Source organism: Ambystoma mexicanum, chromosome 12 (assembly GCF_040938575.1).
Source record: "Ambystoma mexicanum isolate Mex_15411 chromosome 12, UKY_AmexF1_1, whole genome shotgun sequence".
Lineage (NCBI taxonomy): Eukaryota > Metazoa > Chordata > Amphibia > Caudata > Ambystomatidae > Ambystoma > Ambystoma mexicanum.
In genome coordinates, this window is record NC_090936.1 from 77,055,001 (window position 1) to 77,076,284 (window position 21,284).

The window sequence follows — 21,284 nt, forward strand, 5'->3', positions numbered from 1 at the left end:
GCTGACGCTAGAGGTATTCAGTTGCTTCTTATTTTGAAACAGCTGGACAAAGATTCTGGGGAAACTTTGTTGTTTATGCTTTTCTTTGTATCAGCCCATTGAAGAGCATTGCAAACATTGAGGTCAATGGTCTGCAAGATTTGTCTCTCTCTATATGATTTGGACTACAACTCCCATCAGCCCTAGCCAGCATATTGAATGAAGAGGGATCATGGGAGCCGTAGTCCAAAACAGCTGTAGTGGGTTGCAGACCACCGACTAGTCGGGTGTTAATATATTAAATTGTTTTGTAAAGTGATTTTTATGTTTGACCTTACTTTCCGTGTATATATTGTGCATCTTTAAAGGATCTGAAAAGCAGGCTGTTTGGATAAGCCCTAGTCTAACTACTGCGCCCCAGCCAGGCTTGGCCTGTGGGCTGTCCGCCCTTTCCTAGGCATAGTCCCTGTTTTTATATGTTATGATTATATGTTGTGCATCCTGTTAGCGCTATTATGTGACAGGCGCTTTATAAACATAAATAAATAACTACATAAATAAATGCAATGCAAGGCAGTGTGATGCTTTGAAAGGATTTCTATTGTTTCAAATGTGTTTTTTACTTCTCACATACATCAACATTAAATGGTTGATTTGATATATTGAGTACAATCCACCCGGGATTTAAAGAGAAACAAACTGCTTTTTTTCCAGAAGCTACTTTTAAATTACAGAAGTTACTTTTAAATTACATTTTAGCAAGTTTTGAGAAACATAGTGCCTTCAATTGGTTTCTCAGATGTTTTGGAATGCGGCTCCCATGATCCCTCACCATTGACCATTCTGGGTGGCTGAGTGTAGTTGGAGTTCAACACATCTGGAGAGACAAATGTTGCAGACCCTGGCACAGCTATGCAGGACTCGTCACGCAGGTCTTGCTACCACATTGCAAAGCATGGGCTCGGGCATTTTGGGCTTTTCCTGACAGCAGCTGGAATTCAGTTAGCTTTTAGAAATACATATCCGCTGTGCAGTAGGATGGGACCCATAGGAAAACCATTTTCCTTTAGAAAATAATTTTGTTTTTTCTTACATTTTTAATTATGATTAACTTTTTTTGTTGTTATTACTGGCCCTCGTTGTCAGACATGATACGTTCTAGTCTCACTTCCAGGTTGTCATAGGAGGTTGCAAAATGGAACCGTACAACCTTTTTTGTATTGTTAAATGGTAAAGGTATTTATATTGCACACCGTCACCAATGGAGTTGGTCCCCAGGCGCTATGGCGTATCTGTAAACAAGAAGGCGGGCAGGGGGTGGGTTAGTCGGGACAAGATGGAGTAGGAGAGTGAGAGAGGTGGTGTGCTGTTGGCAGCTTCAGCTCGGTATACACCGTGCGCTGCGCTTTGGTGTAAGTATTGGACCGGGGCGAGACCACGTGTGCCGTTGGTGCTGTTTATGTGTTGTTAGTTTGTTGTTGATGCAGCGTGGTGAACTGCAGAAGATTCTAAGGGGCATAGCACCTACTTTAGATGCTGATGTTTACATAGCATAATTTTAAACAGGAAGAGAATTGACCTGAAATTAAAACTGGGTAGAGGCCAACACCAGCCACCACCATTTTGCATATGGCCGAGCAATTACAGCTTGCGGAAGGAAAGGGAAATCCAGTGATGACCTGTGCTTTAAACTCACCCTTCAAGAACACCCTGTCCTAACACAACCCTATCCTTGGTTGCCCCAGATGCTACCATCCCCCATCCATTCCACATGCGCTTCTACCTCTCAACCACCTCTCAACTCCTTGCGGCTTCACCCAACTTCCTGTTTTTTTCCACGCTTTTCTGGTGCAGTCGAATAAGGATCCTGTTACTTACCTGTAACTCTTGTTCTCCAGCGCGGGTCTGGCATGGATTCACATGCTCATGAATATTGCCCGTCGTCAGGCCAGGAATCCTCAGTAAAAAGAAATCAGTTTAGCTTTAAGCTAACACTGCTCGTCTCCTCTATAGCCTATCAGTGTCACTTTGGGTCAAACTGCCGTAGCCAAAGGCACTCGTTCCCTTAAGCTCCGTACCTGGTGGCCATATACAGATTTTACCGCTGCTCGAAATAGATAGCTTTTAGCTCGTTTGCCTATTTGCATTTTAACCAGTTCATCTCTTGATCAAGCGCCGGTATAGACTGCACATTACAGTACCATATTCGAACCATCACAAACAACTTTGGACGTGCCCGCAGGGCATCAACGGAAGCGATCCACAGTATATAATCAGGAAGAGCAGTCGAAGAGAAGAAATGTTCATAGGAAACAGAAGACATGAATGCGAAATGGCGTTACGTCAACAAGTCGCCAGCAAAAAAATCAGTGAGCAATCGTCCCATCCAAACAGTTGTGTTACAGAGAAAGGTCTCACAGCAATTATTTTTCCATTCTTCAGATAAAGTCAAAAAAGGATGTTGTTCAGAATTACCATAAATCTCCCTTTTCTTTCGCAAAATTATCATCGATTAATGTGTCCCAGTCACATTGTGTGCTGCCCATAAATTAAACTTTTGCATCAACATCTGCAATGTGCAAGAGAAGCTTTGACATCTAAGAGCCAGACAATGCTTCAAGCTAAAAGGCTCTTCAAAGTATTCTAATTGCAAATACCTGCTGCTGTTTATTGCTAATTTGCGGCAATGATTTGGAGGAATGATATAATATGTTCCCGCTTCATCTCCGAAGCATTGCCTACATTTTACGTTTGGCCCAAACATGCGGTTGCTTGCCAAGAAAGCCCATTGAACTATAATGGGTTCTCAGCAGTAAAGCATTCTACGACCGGCGCAAGGAGATCTAGTAATGGCCGACTGGAGTCTTCTCAATAAGCGCGTACGCGGGTACACAGACATGCTGGAATCGGGGGCGTTGGCTTGTGACCGAGGCCAGCTAATTCCAGGAATGTTCAGTGGTGCAAGATAATTCCTCTTCGGAAATGCCGGCCCTGCTGACAACAACAGTTTTCAACCTCCCAAAACATGGCAGCCTGAAAATGAGATCTCTTCTGTCCCGGGTGCGGCCATTCAGGCGCAGATTTGAGCTAGTAGCTTTCAGAGAGCATCAGTTTCACCGTGACAGACCCATAATTGTTTGTTGTTTCTTGCTCCTTACCGCCTGTCTAATTCTGGGTCGCGCAAGGGCTAATGAAGGGCGCGCGATTGCCTGCCCTTCACACAGTGTGTGCTTGACTTATGCTCACTTAAGTTTGTCCAATGAAAGCTGCCTTAACCGACCAGCATCGCAGTACCCATTATGATTTAGCGGAGGATGGTGACAGAGTCAATATTATTAATATTCAAATCTAACAAGGTCATTGTCAGATAGCAAAAAAAGAAAGGGTCCAGATGCGCTGTAGAAGAGCATGCTGCCGCTTGGCCTATCAGCAACGTAGATTTTGTCTTTACAAAATATTCCTGTATCTGTGAAAAAAAGGATCCTTTTCTATTCATTGGTGATACAAGTCACTATAATGGTAGAATCTTGTGTCATTCTACAGGGCTGAGTTGCACATAAGCCTTTGGTGTCCATAATGGCAGTGAATGTGTGCGACTGCTGTGAGCATGTTATCATCGAGAGAGCATTATGGATGAGCAACATACTCGTTCGTGGTCTTGGCCGCTGCCTTTAGCGCCGTGAATCTCATGGTGCCAAGACATTGAGGCGCTGGGTTTTGCTCAATGCGATCAGCAAATGTTAGCAGGGTGGCACAGCCAGCATAGGTGTTTGGGCGGGAATGACGATGGTAGAGTTTCTTTTTAATGCCATTAACATTTGGGCATTAGCAGCATGTGTAAAAGAAATGCTTGTGCGCAAGCTTTCGGATCCTGCTGATTCTAGGCCATTTTCCACTGAAGCATCCTTGACGCTGCCAACGGACTGCACACTTACAAATGTGCTATTTGCCACCATAATGCTGCAAATGTCGCCACTACCATAACTTGAAACGCCAGCCCGCTGCCGTCTCATTAACTACCCTTACATAGAAAGTTCACATTTCACCTCATCACCATCATAGGCATGTCCAGGGAGCGGCCTGGGGTGGCACAAGCTACCCCTGGATCTGATTGGCCACCCCCCGTGTTCCTCCTTAGCGCTTAGATGCCATTGGGCCATGGTTTGCACTCTACGAATCCTGTATATTACATTACATTTGCGTGTGTGTGGGTGTGTGAGTTTGCACACGTGCGCGCTCGTACTTCATCCCACCCCTGCATAAACCAGAGCCCCACTTGGGCCACCCCAGTCAAAAGAGTCTGGACACACCACTGATCACCATGGAGCGCGTTCCTCCAAGCGTGCCAAGCAAGTACTCACAACAGAGAGGGTATCACCCCCTGTCATGGCCCACAGTCCTATCCCCTACCAGCGGTTACAGTCAGATATTATTTCTAGACCCCCAGTCACGCTCCACCACACCTCTCATTGATTTAATTCCTGTCAAATCCTTTAGCTACCTCGGTGCATGTGCTCAACTATGGACAACAGTGCGCTTCCACCTCTGTTAAAGCACCTCTCGTCTATAAACCTGCTGTTGCCGAACCTGTACTCTTAATAAAACCTGTTAAAGGAATCTGCCTCTTGAAACCCACCCATGCATGTTTTTTCTCTCACATTTCTACCCCCCACTTACTTTTCTTAACATTGCCACACATTTCATCGTTACACCTGGGGCTGTCCATCGCGGCGGCTCAATCCAACTCTGTGTCATAATCGGTTTCTTGCAACACTTCTCTTAGGCTGGCATCTCACAGACCTGCTCCTGTGGTTCTACTCACCGTTGGCAGTGCTATAGGAATGATATAGAACTCACCAGTGTTGGGAAAGATTTCACTCCAAAAAGTGGGAAAAAGTCACTGCTGCCACCAGCTTATCCTTTTAGCACACCTAGAGTAACCAAAAATCCTCTGAGTGTTAGTCTAGGGCAAAAACAAAATGTATCCTATTGTACTGCAGTGTAAGCTGCATTGCACAATGATAAAAAGTTACCACAAGTGATACAAAAGTAACCAAAAGTAGTAACACAGTAACACGCCTCCGGGAAACAGGGTTTCCCAGTACTGACAGGCTGAAGGACATGTCAGTTTCCCCATGACATATGAGCAAAAGCCATTTCAGTGCAGCTTAAGGATTCACTGCACAGTAAAAAGTACAAGGCAGGTTAAAAAATAAAATCAAAACGTTTAGGGGCTTCCATAAAGATGGAAGGAAAGGTGCCTTAAAGAGAAATCTTTCCTAACACATGCCCCCTCCACACCCCCCACCAGACTAAGGGACAGGGGGAACTAATCTACCGCTCGATGGGTCCCTTGTTTCAGTCGGTTATCCCTATTGGACAGCCCATCAACATTGCCACATTTGGGATCTGGCCTATGCCCAATAGGGAAGTTCAAGGCCTGTAGACTCATGAACCACCTGCGCCACTTTGGATTCTCTCCCTTAGCATCCATCAACCACTTCAAAGGGGGGCATATACAGTGACGTGAGTCCCATGGAGGCAGGACCTCAACTTTCCAAGGCACCATACAATGGAAAAACAACTCTTCTCCACCTGCGTTCTCCACTCCTAGCTGATTAGACATATAGGATGTTCCTCACCTTTGTCATTATGCTGTGAAGGTTTCCCTACTATCTCAATGGCATAGGTATCTGTCTGCAATATGAAAGGTCTCTTCCAATCAGGTGCCCTTAACCCAGGGGCCTGACCTAAGGATTCTTTCAGGGCAATGAAGGCCTTCTCACACTCCAGGGTCCATAAGAACTCCTTAGGTCTCCTTGAAGTAGTGAGGGCAGTCAGAGAGACCACTATATTGCCATAAGATGCCACTTTGGTCCTGCATTTCCCAGTGAGGGCCAGGAAAGTCCTCACTTGGGCTTGGGTAGTGAGGGTTGCCCAGTTCTGTACGGTATGTACTTCACTGACAAGAGATTGCATCTTGTACCCACATACACCAACTTCATGCTTGAGGAAGTCCAATGGCTCTGGTTCAGTTTGACACTTGGCTGTGTCCCTGAACAAGTTGGCTTGATGGAAGGTCCTGACATCCAGTGTCTTGAGTCAGACCGAGTTCCTTCCAAGTGGTGGGTTGAATCTGCCACGTCACCCTGACATTTATTGCTGAGATCCATTTTCCCATTCAGAACAGGGTTAAGCTCATTTGACAGGTTTCAGTTGCAGCCACCAATCCAGACGTCCATACACTGAAGTAAGGCTCTGAAAAGGCTGAAACTGCTGTTGCCTCCTCAGCATAGACTGCAAGGTATATGTTGCCATATCCTGCAGAGCCATCATTGCAGCAACTGTACCTCTCAGTACAGAGCTGATCCACTAAGGTGTTACCTCCTAGTGAAGAGTGTGTCTCTGTCTTGGGGACAGAATACTGAGCTCTAGTGTCCATATATGCAAAGCCAGTTTTCGATTCTGTATGCTCGATGCTGGCTGACTACCGTAGAGTCAAACACTCATAGCTATTAACGCATACACACCCAAAGATTTTCCATTGGCTGCCTGTACCGGGACTTTTGTCAGGAACAATTCACCTCGGACATTAATTCATCCGCGGCCCCGTCCGCATGCAATTGCGCGACATGCCCCCGTCAGGGCACAATAGCTATTAACACATGCACACCCACGGATTTTCCATTCGCAGCCCATGCCGGGACTCTTTTACAGAATAAATCCTCTCTGTCAATCAATCATCCGCCGACACGTCCGCATGCAATTGCGCGACGTGCCCCCATCAGGGCTCAATAGCATACAAAGCTTACCTGCACTCTTCTTGTGACATGCACAACTAATTTCTTCCAAACAGAACGTCATACAAGGATGTCCTATTTGTAGCCCTCAAACAGAGGACATAGAAAGAGGACTAGATGTTAGTCTCTGTGTCAGCAGAAGGAAACACAGGTATCCACCCTGAGATAAGGCACCAGTCCACATATTGGCAAAAAGGTGTCAGTGGGGATTGTACCCAATATGTGCAATGTTGAAACAAACAACTATCGATATCAAAGTCACGATATAGATCACAATCATATTACCACCTCATGTGCCCTTCTCGAATAGCCCATCATCACTGTGTACAGCACACCATGATATTAAACATGGTGAATATGTCCCGTGTTATTTAGATCACGATATAGGTCGCAGATGTATTGCCCAATCGTATGCTATTCTCACATGACCCCTCATGGCTGTGTACATCACTCTATGCTAATAGTCATAACAAATATGTCCAATGTTCTGTATTTACTCGGCATCCCACATGGTATCCCCGTATGGTGTATGTTTCATACAGCGCATGCTTAGACAGGCAGACATGCGCGTCCCTTTTAGATCAGTCTGTTTCATTCTACGGCAATGTTCATGCCGCGTTTTGCTGAGTCGAGGGAATAAATCCAACATTGTTCCAGTTTGTGTGATATCAAACCCATATCCTCTCCACGTGACGGGGTCCTGATTGTTTGCAGGACAAACCATCTGATGTCATTTTCAGTATGATTAGCCCTCATGAAGTGCTCCACTAGTGGCTTGTCCTTCACCTTGTTCCTCAGACATGATCTATGTTCTGAAATTCTCATGCGCAACTGCCTTATCGTTTTCCCCATGTAGATGTATGGGCATGGGCATAGGATGATATATGCTGCATTGCCACTGTGCTGCCTGCTCTATGCTGAGATGAGACACACATTTGAACATGGCAATATCAAATGGAACCTAAAGGGACACACAAATTGCCTTATGAAAAATGCGGTATATACCTCCACCCTCTTATCAAGCTCCTTTGCTCTTGCATCATCGCTTTTCAATTATTATTATTTTACTAATGGATAATTATGTTTTCAGCATCTCTTAAAAAACTTGCACTGTAGCCACATTGTTATTTGGCCCCAAGGAAGCGTCACGTCGAAGCATGTTGGCAAAGCGAAATTATGAAACATTCACTGCTAATAAAAAGAAGCTCACTAAAGAAAGGCAACTACTAGAATTCATCTTTTTCCTTTACAAACATCATTTAGGCCCAAGCACCAAGGCTGAATGCTCACAAGTATGGTCTTAAAAAAGCAGACAGCTAGCCTAGACCAAATGCTTACCCACACACTTTCGAAAACTACTTTTTCTACCACAGACCACAGTGGCTACACATATTCTGCCCTAATATTTTTCAAATGTTAGCATGTTGATAAGGATTTTGTGAACAGTAAATTGGGCTAATAATGTTTCTTTTTTTGCCAAAAATCAAATTAGGGTGACATTTTTCCAGAGGATTTATATAAGTAAAAATGTAACTGCTGCTTTTCCCTCACAAATCAATTAATTTTTGTAAAGAGAAATAACAAAAAATAAAAAGTGATTTTAAGGTAATTGGTTTACTTCTGTGCAAATCTGCTTTTTTAAACTAAATGTTTTTATTCAGCAAATCATTTTTTTAATGATAAATAATCATCTTGTTTTAGTCTCCAGTTTTAGTCAAAGTAAAAATTGCAGGTGAAACAGGGATTGATTTGCAAACTGCCAGCAAAGCAAATTATGGACCAATATATGCTGGACCCGCTTTTAAGCAAACTTGTCCAGCCATCGAGGAGATTTTTATTAAATACTATACATTCCATGAACTAGCACTGTTTGCACCACACCGCCTTTAAACGCTTCGCACCATCCCCCCATAATATCATTGTGACCATATCGTGCAGCATCGTTAACCCTAAAATAAAAATGTATATGTCATTGATGTTGCAGATTAATGTTTTTGATTTATTTATTTATTTCGTCATTTGTATCGCACTCAAAGCCCAGAGGCAACTAGGCTCTGTTACATACTTAAGAAGATGGTTACAGTTGTTTGAAGCATAACATCAAGGTTACACAGTAAACGTTTAGCCTGAAATACAATATCCATTATATACACTTATATACACAGGTTGAGCAAGTACTCAGCTGGGGCGTGAGTAGCTAATGCGGCGCTCTGTCCTGAAGAATAATGTCTTTAGGTGTTTTCTAAAAGACCAGAAGGAGGGGTCGTTTCTGAGATGAGTAGGGAGGACATCCCACATTTTGGGAGCTCTGGTAAGGAAGCTTGCTCCTCCAGCTTTCTGTCTTTTGTATTTGGGAACGGTGAGGAGATTAGATCTACATACTGTATTTTAAGTATAACTATTTGACAAGGAGTTTTATTTTAACCTGATTTTATTTTGATGTGATGAAATTGTTATTCATTTATACAAATGATCGTATGGTTCTGGGAGGATGTGTGGTTTCTTTTATATCTGCCAGTATTATGTAATTTTCTGTGTATAACTCTTATGGAAATGATTTCCGAATAAAGAGATGACAATGAATGTCAGAAGGAAAAGCACAAATATGAGAGGATTTGGGGAGCATTTAATGATCTCTATGCTTAGTTATCTATTGTAGTCTAGGAGAGGTTTACCAATAATTATTTATTTTTTATTTTTTATTTTATTATTTTTTTATTTTTTTTATTTAATTTTTTTTCTTCTTTTCTTCCTTTCTCTCTCATTGTAATTTCAATTCTTTATTGTTCTTTATGGATAAAGTTAATATGATGGAATTGCATAAGTATTCTTTGAACATTGTGTTATTGTATTACATTTTGTTGTCAATGTGTAATATTAAATGTATAAATAAAGTTTTTAAAAAAAAGAAAAAAGAAGAAAAAGCACAAGTGTAGTAAAATGCACGACACAAGCATGGGGTTTATTTTGGCCATGAAATGAAGGGGGGAAACAAAAACTGAAATTGATCTTGTGTAAATCCCTGTCATTTCAATGAGGGTTTAAGATGATATGTGAGTGTGTGCCTGAATGGGATAGTGAGCTAGTTAGATAATTGAATTAGTGAGTGGGGCAAAGAGTGAGTTGAGTGAGTAATACCATATGTATGACAGTGGGTTAGATACGTAGTAAGATATTGAGCAAGATAATGAGTGAGTTAGGTAAGAGTGGGTGAATGAGAGACAGATTCACTCACTCACTCTTATAATCTGTTGAGTTTCAGCATTCTAGATAGTTAACCCTTTATAAACCTACAATGTTTACCATCTCTTGCTAGTAAACAATTTTGTTGACTGGATACATTGATTTTTACTCGGGCATCCAATTTTCCCCAAGTTACACAATTTGCTTGGGGCACCACTTAGCTGGCACCTTTTTATCACTAAGTGCACGTCTAGATTTTTGGATTCATCGGGCAGAGGTAATGGCCTGCAATGGTCACTGCAGAGGATAAGATTCTGCTATTGGGCTTTTAAGGAGAAGAGACTTGCCGACCAAATGTTTAGGTTTAGCATCAGCTCCAAGTGAGGATGCTCATTTCCAAGACAGGAAGTGTTTATGTTTTTGTTTCCATTTGGGGATTTTAAATTAAAAATAAAGAGTAGCATTGAAAGTAATTAACCGAATGTGTCATTTACAGGGTGCTACACCTAGAGAACCGATTGAATATTTGAATATTTAATATTTTTGGGGAAGCCAAACACATTTTCCATGCCCTAGCAAGGTTATCTATATACAGTAGATTGATTGTGCTTCCTAACACCCACCTCCTGGACTTTAATACTAAGCCTGGGCGAATATATTAGCCTCTAAAATGACCCACCCAAATATTGGCTCTTTTTTTCAAAATGGACTTTCCTGAAGTCTGTGGGTAGTTTAGGCATAGTGACGGGTGGTGCAGGCTAAAAGGTAAAGATAGCGTGGCAGTGTTCAAAGTCAGGCTCTGTCTGGTGTAGGAAGAGGCAGGACGCTTCACAGCAGTAGACGTAGTGGGCTTTATTTGCATGAGAAAGGTAGAAAAGTGATAGATTGCATGAAGAACAGTGTCAGGAAGAAAAGTCCACAACCGCTGTGCTCAACACATCGGCACATACATGTGTGCAAACATTGTTGTCTTCATCGTTAGGAAGTAAATTGCTCTTGTTTTCCACCGTATGCGAATACGATCTACCACAGTGATAGGCTGGAGATGGGGCTGATAGGCTGGGGGATACACCCCTAGAATGTCAGGGATCCTCAATGCAGATGGGTCAAGAAGAAGCTACAGTGGGCCTTAAGCGGCTCAGATGGTGTATGGATATCTATGATATGATATGATAGGTTATTTATAACGTGCTTAATACCCAGAAGTTTCGAAGCGCGAACCCGGGGATCAAACCTGTGTTGCTCTGTGTCGTAAGGCGAGCACTTTGCCCGAGAGCTATCCACACTACTGAGGATGGTGGTCCACTACAGTTCTGGTTAAGCAGTGACACTGGCCAGCACCGCTTATGAGAGTAGCAACACAATCCATAAGCTGTGAACCAGAAAAAGGAATCGGACTGCAATGGGTCAGGTTTCCATGTGGTTAATTTACATTAAAAGAAAAATGCCTATCTGAGCCTATCGCTATGAGGGACGTTCCCTACCATCAAAAACAAAAACTAAGGGTGATCGTCGAAGTCTAAAAATAAAGAGTCCTGAGTCCAAATCCTAAGTAACTAGCTGGCCCCACCACTTTAGGAAATCTATCTAAAAGGAAAAAGGGAGGCTTGCACGACTGCCTCGGGATGGGCTTCTGCCTGGCACAACTTGTGTGGGATTTTCCTTTGAGGCATATTGATGAAGTTCATAGTTGGTTAAAACAGCTTTCTCTTGCCCTCTTTGCAAAATAATTCTTCTCACAGTACTTTTCTCCACTTTTTATCAGTAGTCAAATCCCCCCAGCATTATTTGAAGCAGACTTCTCTGTATCCCACCTTCTTGGCACTGGGATTCCCCAAAGTGCTGTGACTCTTTGACAGGGTGATGTTTCCGAGTCCAATTTAATAATTGTCTCGGGAGGATAGCTCAGTGGCAACATGCTCGCCTTGGAAGCAAGACGACAGGGAGCAACACATGTTCGATCCCCGGGTCCGCGCCTAGAAACCTCTGGGTATTAAGCGCGTTACGAATAACCTATCGTATCATATCATAAACACAGGGCTTCTACCTAATTGGGTATTCCAGGTTCCCATTAACAGGTTGGCTTGAATAGCCTTGTTGCAGAGTGTTAATACTCCTTTCCTGCTGTTCCAAGTCGGACTTAAATCTGTCTGATTGTATCAGTCCCTCATATGTGGGTCGATTTTCCCAGCCTTGGCATAAAGCACACATAGCCCTTTCACTCATGATCACATAGGGCATGTGCCCATTCGTTTCTCTTAGGCTCTTGTACGGCAGGCGGCTTCTCCAGACTTGATATACAATGTTGGTATCTCTTTCCCTCTGTTTTACCCAGGTGATTTTGTTTTCTTAGACTCTCGCACGGTTGTAATTTCCAGCAATCTCTGAAACTAAAGTTTGTAGCGCACACTGGGGTCCTTGCTTTGGGAGAATTTGCTTCCCTGTCAGTACTCGTCTCGTCAGCAAAGACACTTGCCGTGTAGAGCTCAGGGACCAATGGCTCCCTTTCTATCCCTGGTCTAGGCTTTGGTGGCTTGGCGCTAGGCCCACCACTGTTCTCTGGTGGTTGCGCCATTAGGGAAGACACTTGTCTTTCCGACTCTGTTCCTCTCCTGACCGGAGCCGCTTGCCCAGTCACAGCACCCACTTCTCAGCCCCCAGGTAGTGTCTTGTGCTTCTCCCAAACCACCACTGTCTCCGCTGCTTGGTGTAGCTCCCCCCTCAAGAACATTGGCACCTCTGCGTAGCGATGATTCTGCTCCATCTGTAGTAGTCTCTCCTCCATTCACAATCTGCAGTCTTAAACACGTCGACAGAACAAAAAGAATTGTGCCGTTCTTCTTTGATTATGGCCCCCAGATGGTGTTCAGCATTACCTCAAGCCAATAGAGTGAATTTTGGGTCTATGTTGGTTATAGTCATAGCGAGAGATATCAAAGTCTTTTCAACACCCATGAAAGTGTGTTTTGGACTGGGAGGTCCTTATTGGAATGGGAGTCCTTGCCCCTGAAAGGGGAGTCAGTCGCAGTAAGGTCCCACTTGCCCCGATCCCTAAGGAGGGTCTTGTTTAGCGGACTCACCTGCATAGCCTCACAGGGGGTGGCTCCCCACTGGGGAGAAGGTACGAGTTGTCCAGATTTGTCACAGTATACAGTCTTAGTGAGTTTTTGATGGGGCTATTGCATCTAACTGCAGGAGAAGCCTGGCTCTGCCCCATGTTGAACAATTAACATTAATCAACACTACATTGAAGAAGACTGGAAAGACACCTAGACACAGCCAAACCACCAGACCCAATAATGATGATGTATTCTCTGGTTCGAAACATATATCGAAATGTGAAATAGGGTTGTTTAGAGGTACTTGTGGCTGTAAAATGGATAGCTCTAGTAATTGATTGCTATTGAAGTGTGACGGTCATACCATGACCAGATGCCATTATCATTTGTGCTTCTACCCATCTGTTCTTACGCCCTGCTTCTGTGTCCTGCTATTTTGAAATCACAGTAGTTCAGGGGGGAGTTGCCTTTTAATAGAGCCGAGTGCTGCCAACATGAGCTTTTTTCTTCTTTGCCCCGCTCCTTGGATGAGAGCCGGCATCTTGAACATGTTTTCAGTTCTCCAAGCTACCTGAGATCCGCCAACCTGAGATTTGTTTTGGCTGTCTCCTCGCTACCTTCCTCTCAGCTGCCAACATGAATCGTTTGTGTTCTTCTCCTTACATTGCATAAGATGAAACAAACCCAAACATAACATTTTTCTCAGGATCTCTCTGGTGGTGGCAATGGTGGGTGACAGGGACAGAAATTAGACCAACAGGTCGACAACAAATATTTACAAGGAGATGTCAGCAAACATACAGACATGGGGGGGGTGGACAGAATGGATCAAGGGGGTAAAGAATATGTTGGGACATTTTGGGGGCCTCTGGAGATGGGGTAGATGGCCAAATTTAATGCATATATGTTGGGGGGGTTTATTGATGAACAGAACGTTTTAATGGTTTGACCAAGGGCAAGTAGACAGAGTGAGTAGAAATGAGAGAATATAAGTGCGGGTGCCTGGGCTAGGAGATTGAGGAGGATGCTAGATGGTGTCAGGAGGAGAGCGGTGAGATGGGAGTAGCCAGGCGTGTGGGTTGCTTATCAGTGTCAGTCTTTGTTCTCGCTTGCTCAGTTCAGTAGAGGGTATTGGAATGATGGGCACACCATTAAACCTGAAGAGCATCTTGGACGGCAGGGTCTTCCTCCTAGCGGACCAGCACTCTGCAATGAAACCAGCATGTGCCTGCATGCCAGAACAATCACACAGGCTGCTCACGCATTGCATAGTTAAGCTTTCTATCACAGAGGGGTGCAGAGCTAATGGAGGAGGCACAGGCTTGATAGTTGGAGTTGGTGTTACTGGCTTTAATTGGGCCTCGTTCAAATGCTCTACATTGAGGTTGTCAATTACCCGTCTCTCCATACGTACTGAAAAATGCTTTCTCCTTACCACAGATTGAGGTTACCTTTGCAGCCGGGGCATTAGTTGGCACATTCCTATATTACCTGAGTTTGTGCCACCGCCACCTTTGTTAATGCACTGCAGTTGTGCCCAATGCATGATATTGTTCTTGCCCTGCTGCACAGATTTGTTGCAGAGCTTCCACACAACTGCACACACCTCTGCCTGTACCTTGCCCTCAAAAAGGAGGAAGTACTGCCATGACCAGGAGCAACACAACTTGAAAGTGTTTGGGCATTCCCTTTTCTCTGGCCTACCCTCACCGGGATGGAAGCCACCACCACCAGCCTTCTCAACCCCGCCTCCTCTAGTCACCATGCTTCCTCTTCCTGACCCTCTTCCTCATCCACCCCATCCTGCCCTTCATCCATCTCCTTCTTCCTTGCATCTGCATCCTTATGTTCCACCCACTCATGTCCCCCTTCCTGCTGCCCCTCAAGTGTCGACTTCTCATACTTCATCTCCGGCTGCCGCCCCCTGTGTACCACATTCCGCTGATGCTGCATCTCTGCCTACTCCTGTCCAGTCTGTCGCTGTAGACCCTCCTCATCACCTGAAGATGGGATGTATCCAAAGGGGTGCACTTACCCTCCAACAATTATAGGACGAGGCTCTAGAGGAAAGGTTTTCAAAAGGGGTGTCTACTAGTACAAAAGGTACAACAGTTGCTCTTGTTCTATTGTGGAGAAGGGAAAGGGATGAAAACATAGAAAAGGGCATCAAAGAGGTTTATTTTTTCCCATCACTTTTTTTTTTTGGTGTTCAAAAAAGAAACAATGAAAAAGGGTTTTCACTAAAGGTAGATTGTGTCTATTTATTTTTTCTTTCTGGGTGAAAGAACGAAAGAGGAGGAAAGAATCAAAGGGATTCACAAAGGGTTTCTCAATTTAGGAATCAAACTGAGGAATGTGACAAATCAAGCACCATACAAAATAAAATGACACTGACTGGTTATACAATGTAAACAATACACAAAAGAACTGCATTCAAACACTAAAGTGCAAGATGTGCTGCTCTCTCTCCTTGTGGATTAGGACCGTTCCTCCCACTAACAGCCAATCACAACACACAGTAAACCAGGAAGTGAGCTGGGCTTCTTTTCAGCCCCCCAAATCTTCCCACAAAATTGCAAGCTCTGATTGGCACGCCAAGCCTTGAATTCCATCCTATAGAAGAACCAATCAAGTGGTTTTCTATAATGAATTTTTGTACCACATTATTCCTCTGTTGAACGTGCATCGAAGGTGGAGATCGCTAATTGCTGCCCTCCATGAAAAGCATGAATCCCCACTTTGCTGGCAGTCTTCGTCCATGATTTCCATTTCACGCTGCACAGATGCCTTAGGTCAGGCAGACACGCTCCCTGTAAGGGGACACGTCGGCTAATGGACCGGACGCGGTTTCGGTTTATTCATTCGATTCTGCATTGTCATAATATTTCCATCTGCGACCATTGTCTGAGCTCTGTTGGCAGATAGAACATGACTGTTTTAGTGCTTGCGTGCCTGACTGCTTTGAACCCTTGGTTTAATGGACTACATTATGCAGATGTGTTCTCATTCAGCCTCCAATGCCACAGTGATGTATATAAATTGATGCAAGACATGTGCTTCGCTAACAATGGAAATATTTCTATTTCAGGAGAACCGTGCCCGGAGAATGGCCGAAGTCCAGGCTCGGTGTCAACTCATCACAGTTCTCCACGAAGCGACTATGCCTCATATCCTAATAGTAACCACACTGGGCCCAGCAATAGTTTACCCTCAGATGGCTTTGCCTCACAGCAGAGTGTGCAAACCAGCGACGTGGTCATCCATCGGAAGGAGAATGAAGGCTTTGGGTTTGTTATCATCAGTTCGCTGAACAGACCGGACACTGGACCTGCCATAGGTACGCAGACATTTACTGAATGAAAAGGTTTCCACACACCTGATCATGTTTTGTGACGTTTCATCGAGTGCACTGTTACCCTGCCCCAACTAATCCCACTCTTCTCTGAACCACACGAATAGACCCCCATTGTACACTCTCCCTAACCTTCCACAACCCTCAACCCCAAATCACTCTTACCTGCTGCTCTCCACCTGCCCTCCTCCGCCTGCCACTAAGTCTGAGCTATTCAGTTACTTGGCCGAGCTTCTCTCCTACCTTCTATAGCCGGGGTCTGGAACCTGTTGCTCTCCAGATGGTTTGGACTACGAACCCCATGACCTCTCACAATTGAGTTGGCCGTCTATGGGTGATGGGAGTTGTAGTCCAATACATCTGGAGTGCCAAAGGTTGCAGACCCCTGATCTAGACTCACTTTGCCCGGCATCAGTTTGACTCACTGTGGCAGGCTCATGGTAGGGAGAGAGGTACTAAATGGAAAAGAGATAGTGGTATGTATAGTTACTGACACCCAAATACTTTGTGAATCTAAAGCAAAGATGAAAAAAAATCTACATTTTTTGCTCTAAATTTAGAAACATAATTGGATATTTCTTCGATAGATTTTGACGTTTGTCCTACAGTTTTTCCCAGTTTCCTGTATAAATTGGATTTTTATTTCGATAGTTGCATATTTTCCAGTTGACGTAAACAGCCTTTAATTAAGAAGCGTAGTTGTCAATGACAACTAGGGGTGTACCGAATTTCGAGTAAGTATTCGGCTGAATTCCGGCTGAAAAAAAGCTATTCGGCTCCAGCCGAATAGTTTTTTGCTATTCGGCTATTGCTGAATACTTTGACATTCTCATTTGAATACAATGCAACATGAACTCAGAAAGGCAAATATAGATTTCAGTTTGCAAAACTGAATAGAATTAGACCAGACAAATTGCTATGACACAGCTGAAAAATATCTTATATTGTAATTTGCTTTTTAGGGCATGTTTTGTTACAGATTCTTAGACGAAAAAGGTGCTCATCTTTTATACTTAGCCTGCAACAATACAGGAACCTCTTTTCTTTTGGCAAATGTTTATATGCAATGTGCACCCTTTCATCAGTTGGAAAAAAACAAACTGAAAGAAATGTGCATAGATACTTTCAGTTCCTGTCATGTCACTTTCCATTGCGTACATCAAAGTCCCCCCTTTCTTTTTTTCAGTATTTGGGTCCTGAGTTTAACTTTATCTGATATTTTATCAGGAATGATAAGTTGCATATGTTTGTGTATTGGCGAGAAAGAGTGGCTAGGATAAGTGAAAAGTGAGCAGCATTTGTGTGGGTGGGGTGAATAATTGTGAGATGGAGTTCACGCATTTCAGATTTCCTTTTGACTTGTGTCCTGCATGAGCCGACATGAACCATTTTATACATTTCTATGTGAGCTGCAAAGAAGTTTCGAAACTTGACCGCATCGACTTTGCAACTGGATAGAGAGTACAAAGCATCTGATTTACAAAGTCAGTCCTTTTGCATTTGTGAAGCCTCCTACTTTAACTGGCACTGAATATGCAACAATCTCCTGTACATTTGGTTCCTTCATTTTGGTTAAATCTGCTTCATTTCTGGCTTTTATACTTTAAATAAAGATGCTACATTAATTACAATGAAGAGATAAAATTATACAATGCATTTAAAATTGTGATTTATTTGATTTTTTAATAAGTGTGTTTTTTGAAGGTTGGAACAGGATTTATTAAATAAAGCAACTATTCGGCTTCATATTCGGCTTTGGCCGAATAGTTGACAAACTATTTGGTATTCGGCCGAATACTAAATATGCTATTCGGTACAGCCCTAATGACAATACTGAGTTTCAGTTCAGGATCATCACCAATTAAAATCCCTTAGCAATGCTCCCTGGTTCCCTATAGGTCTCATTGCAAGTTCAGTGGTGCAGTAGACTTGTTGCGGTCATTCTGAGACTGCCACTATTTTGGGCAGGAAAGGAACTACTGTCAATGTTGCCATGCCGATAATGGAGGATTGACCTTCAGCATGTAGTTGGAGATAAAACCTCCACTTTACATTAAAAACAAATTCAGGTTCCCCATGTCAGCATCGCTGCTCATGGTAAGTCTGATGAACTGCCCCTGGAGTCTCATGGATTCCAAAAATGGGGATTCTGCTGGAAATCTGCAGGACCAAGTGGTGGCAAAAGTAAATACCGCCAAATTCGTAATGAAGCCCTATGTCTTTGATGTCCCGTTAATGCTAGTGCAGGGGCTGAGAACGAATGAGAGCGTCCAGAGCAAAGGAGAGGCAGAGCTACGTGTTGCTGCTATATCCTTCTCTATTTCGTTCAGTGCTCCCTGTTAGCCCCTGTTTGCCACAGTTTGCCACAAAATAAAATGTGCTGCATACAGCACACAAACCGCATTCAGATCTAACGCCAACACTCCATTAAACCAACAGATTGCTAACACCTGCATTCTTCCTGGCTGCCACTCTGCACCTGCTCACACACATGAAATTAATGAACTCATTAGCACACACTCCCCAGATATACCCCACATTAGAGAAACATGGCTCATACCCCACCGCACCTACTATCCCTGACATGCATCCCCCGCACTACCTCATACACCACACAGACCGCCCACACAAACAAGGAGGGGACAGTGCCATCATATATAAAGACACACTCACACTTCGGAATCCCACACACCCATACACATCCTTTGAAGCATTCTCTCTCACTTGCTCACCTCCATCACACCCACACCACACCTTTCTCCACCTCATTTATCGCCCCCGTACAAACACAATCCCAACTTCAGCACTGAATGGACTGACGTCACTACTAACAACCACACATCCCCCCTGCAAAAACATCTACCTTCTCTCCCCTCACCCCTTATAACCAGGTACGCAAAAAAAGTGAAATTCATTTGATGGTAATGGGGGAGAACCTAACCTGTAGTGTAGTATTTTGTGATTGTGGGAGGATGGGTTGAAATATGGTTATTAAGTTTCAAGTTTATTCAGTTTGCTTTGATTACAAAAGAATCCGTAAATCATCATACTCATAACATAACATAGTCACACCATAGTGAATTTTAAAAACATATCATATCCGTAAACAGCACCATCAGCGCCATCAACATCACTAGCAGTGACAAAAAGCCTAGGTCATATAAAACATTGAGGTAAATCCTAAAATGTAGCCTATTTAAGATAACAATAAAAATTCACACAATTATTTAAAAAGGATATTTCTTTTCCATGCTGTAAGGAACTCATGGTGGCAACAGTAAAGACAGATGCAAGTGATCACAGTACAAGGGTGTTTATTAAACTGTATATGCGGGTTGGGAAAACGCCCAATCTAAAATGGGAGCAAGCTTAGACCATCAAATAATAAGGCAGCCCTAGTGGCGTCTTGTCAAATAAAAAAGGGCCTATACTAAGAAAGAACTATTGCCAAACCTTGCCACTAATTTACAAAATAGTGTGGGATAATGTTCGCAACAAAAGAAAGAAGTGTTTGCCAAATGATAAGTCAGGATGGTATGGGTGGGGTCTCCCCTGCCCACGTTTTTAGCATGGGACAGGGCGGGACTCCTGAGCACAGCATACTCCTGGGTCTCGCCAGCACAAGGTTACAATTCGTTTCCAAAATATTATGGCCTTCTATTGCCAAGTCTCTTTCACACAAAGGCCCTCATTACTAGTTCGGCGGTAACCATGCCGCTATTAGCGGCATGGCTGCCGCCAAAATCGCATCGGGATCCGGGTCCTCGGAATGAGGATTTACTGGGCCATTCCGAGTTCGGAAGGCCTGGTAATTCCTCCCTCCAAGGACCCGGACACGGACCTTCCCCATTCCCATTTCAGCCCAGATAGGGCTGAATGGGAATGCGAGAGGGAGCAAACAACGGGACATTACGAGATGGCCCATTGTTTGCTCCCTCTTCCCATCGCGGGACCCGGTAAGCACGCCTGGTTTTCCCAGGCGTGCTTACCGTGTCCCGCGAGGGGAACTCGTAATGCGGCGGTACGGAGTGAATGGCGCCGGTACCTTTTACGGCGCCGTTCACTCCGTAACGCCAGGGTCATAATGAGGCCCAAAGTCTCTTGCCTCATAGGACCTGATGTGTTACAATCAACAAAACAAAGGTTCCTTCAATAAATCTTCACAGGGTGATTATTCTTTGCCTTAGGATTCCCCCTCTACCGGGCTTCGATCCCTCTTACAATGTGGGCTTCCCTCCGTCGGGCTCACTACGGCCTTTCATTCACAATTTAACATTCAAGATTCTCCAGGTCTTTTTAAACAACCATACACTGTGGACAACCCTCGGCGGGGTTCACGCTTGTATACACAATGTTCACGGGTGTATCACTGTTCACCCCACTTCACAGGCATCCCTCAGCCGGGTTCACATTTGCCAAATACACAGTTCACTTTGCTTTTTCACAATTGGGAATTCACTTTCCATTGCTCGCCATCTTGTCAACATGTCAGAAACTTTTGATTGTACAAGGGGGTTGGCTCACCTCTTGTATGACCCCTCTGACTCCTCAAGCCGGCCTCTCCTAGAGCCTCCTGGTACTTGTAGTTTCAACAAAGGGAACCAACCAGAGTCCTTCGAATGAGCGGCCATGTGGTGCCTGACCACTCTGTGGCTGGTCCTCCACTGGACTTTCTTTCAAGTTTTCAGACACAAGCTCTTTGTTCAAATGTTCATACAATGTTGCTGTTCGCAATCTTGGGCTCAACACAGTCCAGTTTTCTATCAGCTCTCTCTCTGACTTACTGGCTGTGCTGAACCCGCTGGCGCTTCTTGCCTCTGGAGTCAAGGATGGTACCACGGTAGCATGCGTGTCTTCAAGCCTTGGTTATCAGTGCGGGAGAGATCTGGGCACCGTTGACATCTGATACAC

At 44.0% G+C, this 21,284-nt stretch overlaps 1 protein-coding gene across 10 annotated transcripts in view; it reads left to right on the forward strand.

The window, feature by feature from the left end:
• Positions 1 to 21,284, forward strand: part of MAGI2 (membrane associated guanylate kinase, WW and PDZ domain containing 2) — a 3,248,720-nt gene that overhangs the window by 2,853,231 nt on the left and 374,205 nt on the right. For all 10 annotated transcript variants that reach the window (XM_069628034.1, XM_069628038.1, XM_069628036.1 and 7 more), the window contains one exon: positions 16,110 to 16,358. In XM_069628034.1, the coding sequence (XP_069484135.1) occupies positions 16,110 to 16,358 (249 nt within the window). The remainder of the gene's footprint in view (positions 1 to 16,109; positions 16,359 to 21,284) is intronic.